The 5,000-nt window shown below is 51.4% G+C and overlaps 1 protein-coding gene across 3 annotated transcripts in view; it reads left to right on the top strand.

Annotated features, from left to right (window-relative positions):
* syngap1a (synaptic Ras GTPase activating protein 1a) overlaps positions 1–5,000 on the top strand; it is a 32,417-nt gene that overhangs the window by 9,570 nt on the left and 17,847 nt on the right. For 2 of the 3 annotated variants that reach the window (XM_077197240.1, XM_077197239.1), the window contains exons 5-9: positions 470–709; positions 973–1,302; positions 1,425–1,569; positions 1,753–1,796; positions 1,910–2,010. In XM_077197240.1, the coding sequence (XP_077053355.1) occupies positions 470–709; positions 973–1,302; positions 1,425–1,569; positions 1,753–1,796; positions 1,910–2,010 (860 nt within the window). Of the gene's footprint in view, positions 1–469; positions 710–972; positions 1,303–1,424; positions 1,570–1,752; positions 1,797–1,865; positions 2,011–5,000 lie in introns of all 3 variants that reach the window. The other variant, XM_077197238.1, reaches the window with a different exon arrangement.

Raw genomic sequence — 5,000 nt, 5'->3', positions numbered from 1 at the left:
GATCCTGGTGTTCCTACATGGTCCTGGTGTTCCTACATGATCCTGGTGTTTCTACATGATCCTGGTGTTCCTACATGATCCTGGTGTTCCTAGACGGTCCTGGTGTTCCTACATGATCCTGGTGTTCCTACATGATCCTGTGGTGTTCCTACATGATCCTGGTGTTCCTACATGGTCCTGGTGTTCCTACATGATCCAGGTGTTCCTACATGATCCTGTTGTGTTCCTACATGGTCCTGGTGTTCCTACATGGTCCTGGTGTTCCTACATGATCCTGGTGTTCCTACAGCGCTGGTTTAGACCGACTCAGGAGCAAATGAGTTCCTCCAAAATGAGTTCCTAGAACTTAAATTGTTCCTAGTTCCTGCAATGCGAACACGGCGGCATCCGGGAACAGACAGTTCCAGATATTTCATAGCTTGAGCTGCTCATTGTGTGTGTGTGGGTGTGGGTGTGGGTGTGTGTGCAGGATAACAGCCGGCGTGTGGATAACGTGCTGAAGCTGTGGATCATCGAGGCGCGTGACCTGCCGGCTAAGAAGCGCTACTACTGCGAGCTGTGTCTGGACGACATGCTGTACGCGCGCACCACTAGCAAACCGCGCACCGACACCGTGTTCTGGGGCGAACACTTCGAGTTCAACAACCTACCGGCCATCCGGAGCCTAAGACTGCACCTGTACAAGGAGACCGACAAGAAGAGGCGGAAGGTGTGTGTGTGTGTGTGTGTGTGTGTGTGTGTGTGTGTGTGTGTGTGTGTGTGTGTGTGTGTTTGTGTGTGTGTGTGTGTGTGTGTGTGTGTGTGTGTGTGTGTGTGTGAGAGAGAGACTGCACCTGTACAAGGAGACCGAGAAGAAGAGGTGGAAGGTGTGTGTGTATGTATGTGTGTGTTTGTGGTGTATGTGTGTCACTCCTGAGGGCCCCGGTCTGAAAGCCCTGCTGTAGATAACCAGTGTGTGTGTGTGTGTGTCAGGAGAAGAGCACGTATCTGGGTCTGGTCAGCATCCCGATCCCGAGCCTCACGGGCCGCCAGTTCGTGGAGCAGTGGTACCCAGTGCTGCAGCCCAGCGCTCTGGCTAAAGGCTCCGGCGGTGGGAAGATCATCAACGCTTCGCTGCGACTAAAGTCTCGATACCAGAGCATGAACATCCTGCCCATTGAGCTCTACAAGGAGTTCGCGGAGTACGTGACCAACAACTACAGGACGCTGTGTGGAGTTCTGGAGCCGCTGCTGAGCGCCAAGAGCAAAGAGGAGGTGGCGTGTGCGCTGGTGCACATCCTGCAGAGCACGGGCAAGGCCAAGGTGTGTGTGTGTGTGTGTCTGTATGTGTGTGTGTGTGTGTGTGTGACGTAAAAATCATAAAAGTGCATTATAAAAGTGGTCATGTGACTCACGTCAGGCGTGTGTGTGTGTGTGTGTTCCAGGACTTCCTGTCGGATATGGCCATGACTGAGGTTGATCGCTTCATGGACCGAGAGCATCTGATCTTCAGAGAAAACACACTGGCCACCAAAGCCATCGAGGAGTTCCTGAAGCTCATAGCGCATCGATACCTGAAGGACACCATCGGTGAGTGTGTGTGTGTGTGTGTGTGTGTGTGTGAGGATGATGATGATGAAGGTCTTCTCCACAGGAGAGTTAATTCGTGCGCTGTACGAGTCTGAGGAGAACTGTGAGGTATGTGTGTGTATGTGTGTGTGTGTGTGAGGATGATGATGATGATGAAGATGATGATGAAGGTCTTCTCCACAGGAGAGTTTATCCGAGCGCTGTACGAGTCTGAGGAGAACTGTGAGGTGTGTGTGTGTGTGTGTGTGTATGTGTGAGGATGATGATGATGATAATGATGAAGGTCTTCTCCACAGGAGAGTTTATCCGAGCACTGTACGAGTCTGAGGAGAACTGTGAGGTGGACCCGATGCGAACGCCTCCCTCTGTTCTGTCGGATCATCAGGCAAACCTGCGCATGTGTTGTGAACTGGCGCTCTGCAAGATCATCAACTCCCATTGGTCAGTTCAACCCCGCCACACGTCAGCTGACCCACCAACCAACCACGCGTAACGCACACACATTTCAAGTTAATATTTTGATAATTTAACAACACATTCGTATGTTTGTGGTTCTCTGTTTTTTATGATTTCATTAATTATTAATAAGTGTTTTATTTTGATTGTTTTTTATTTTGAAATTAATTAATTTTTATGATTTAGTTATTTAGAATGTTTTTTGTTTTGAAATTATTTGATATAATTAATTATTGATAAGTTTTTTTTATTGTATTTATTTTAAAAATTCTTTATTTTTTTGTTTTGAAATCTTTTACATTTTTATGATTTTAAAATTAATTTGCATTTTAATGATTCAAGTAATTATCAGTTGGGTTGTCAGAACAGCCCCCTGAGGGCACCGAGGTTGGCCCCGTATACTGTGGTGTACACCATAGCCGCCATAGACCGCCCTATTGCTTTAGCGGTCTCCTTAGTGGCCATGAGAGACAGATCTGTGGCCCGACGCATATCTCAAACTTCGTCGGGCCCCATCCCCTCGCTCTTATCCAGATCCCCCAGCAGATGATATACCTGCAAAACTGCAATAGTATGCAGACATGCTCTGGCCTGACCTGCTGCCGTACACAATTTCACCACTAAGCTAGATGCAGTTTTAAATGGCTTAATGGGTAGCACCGGGGCCTTCAGGGACGATGCTGAACCAGAGGCCAGATAGCTGGCTAACCTTTGTTCTCCCCTAGGCATCGCCCCATAGCCGTATTCTTTCAACCCCCTAATATCAGAATATACATGAACTTGGGGGCTGTAAAGACGGGACAAATATGGCTTGTTCCATGATCTAGACCTCTCGCTGACACCAGCGAGAGAGTACTGGATCCCCCGGGTAAGGGAAGAGAAATGGCGGGGCCCATCTCTTAACCTGCCAAGAGATCCATTTGCAATCCCCAAGAAGAAGCGGAAGCCTCTCAATGCAGACAGTCAGCCAAATTGGTCGTTCAACCACGTTGGTTAATGATGTCACGCAAGCGTTGGAGTAATAACTACTTCCAATGAATCTGTTTGAGATCGAATTAATGCTAGATGTTTTCCTATAAATTACGGGCATGGCATCTGAGGACTTTCTGTAATTTCTCTAAAGTAATTTATCTAAAGTTATTTAAAGTTATTATAAACTTTATTTCCAGATTCAATCATAGGCTCTTTCTTACTAGAGCACGTTCACACATGCCCACCTTTCAAAAACTGCTTTAAATCTCTTGACAAACTAAAAGACGTACATTACATTTGTATGTATTCTCAATAAAAGACAGGTTGTACTGAATGTCAGCTTGATTATTTTGCTCAAGATAACGATTTATTGAGTCCACATGTCATGCAAACAAGAAACTCTTCATCCAACCAGAGGTCGAGAGCCGTCATTCCAAACACCAAGCTTTAGCGTGAAGTTCTGCCAGGAAGACCCAATGTTATGTCACTCATTACTTTCTGGTCTACACATGCTTCAGTTCGCAGATGATGACGCAAACATTTACCTCCATCCTCCCCATCACCACCAGGATGTTCCCTGTCCACACCTCCCCAGGGGTCCTTCATCTGTCCACACCTCCCCGGGGGTCCTTCATCTGTCCACTCCTCCCCGGGGGTCCTTCATCTGTCCACACCTCCCCGGGGGTCCTTCATCTGTCCACACCTCCCCAGGGGTCCTTCATCTCTCCACACCTCCCCGGGGGTCCTTCATCTGTCCACACCTCCCCAGGGGTCCTTCATCTGTCCACACCTCCCCGTGGGTCCTTCATCTCTCCACACCTCCCCGGGGGTCCTTCATCTGTCCACACCTCCCCAGGGGTCCTTCATCTGTCCACACCTCCCCGGGGGTCCTTCATCTGTCCACTCCTCTCCGGGGGTCCTTCATCTGTCCACTCCTCTCCGGGGTCCTTCATCTGTCCACACCTCCCCGGGGTCCTTCATCTCTCCACTCCTCCCCGGGGGTCCTTCATCTGTCCACTCCTCTCCGGGGGTCCTTCATCTGTCCACTCCTCTCCGGGGTCCTTCATCTGTCCACACCTCCCCGGGGGTCCTTCATCTGTCCACACCTCCCTGGGGTCCTTCATCTGTCCACACCTCCCCGGGGTCCTACATCTCTCCACTCCTCCCCAGGGGTCCTTCATCTGTCCACTCCTCTCCGGGGGTCCTTCATCTATCCACACCTCCCCGGGGTCCTTCATCTCTCCCCTCCTCCCCAAGGGTCCTTCATCTGTCCACTCCTCCCCGGGGGTCCTTCATCTGTCCACACCTCCCCGGGGTCTTTCATCTCTCCACTCCTCCCCAAGGGTCCTTCATCTGTCCACTCCTCCCCGGGGGTCCTTCATCTGTCCACACCTCCCCGGGGTCCTTCTGTCCACACCCCCCCGGGGTCTTTCTGTCCACACCTCGCTGGGGTCGTTCATCTCTCCACACCTCCCCGGGGGTCCTTCATCTGTCCACACCTCCCTGGGGTCTTTCATCTCTCCACTCCTCCCCAAGGGTCCTTCATCTGTCCACTCCTCCCCGGGGGTCCTTCATCTGTCCACACCTCCCCGGGGTCCTTCTGTCCACACCTCCCCGGGGTCTTTCTGTCCACACCTCGCTGGGGTCGTTCATCTCTCCACACCTCCCCGGGGTCCTTCTGTCCACACCTCCCCTGGGGTCCTTCATCTCTCCATACCTCCGCAAGGGTCCTTCATCTGTCACACCTCCCCGGGGGTCCTTCATCTGTCCACACCTCCCTGGGGTCATTCATCTCTCCACACCTCCCCAGGGTCCTTCATCTGTCCACACCTCCCTGGGGGTACTTCATCTTTCCACACTTCCCCAGGGTCCTTCATCTGTCCACACTTCCCCGGGGTCCTTCATCTGTCACACCTCCCCGGGGGTCCTTCATCTGTCCACACCTCCCTGGGGTCCTTCATCTCTCCACACCTCCCCGGGGTCCTTCATCTGTCCACACCTCC

The sequence above is a fragment of the Siphateles boraxobius genome, unplaced genomic scaffold (assembly GCF_051911475.1).
Source record: "Siphateles boraxobius isolate OS27281-9 unplaced genomic scaffold, OSU_SipBor_1 372, whole genome shotgun sequence".
NCBI lineage: Eukaryota > Metazoa > Chordata > Actinopteri > Cypriniformes > Leuciscidae > Siphateles > Siphateles boraxobius.
Note: the sequence above shows the minus strand (reverse complement) of the source record. Positions and strands in the feature narration are given on the sequence as shown.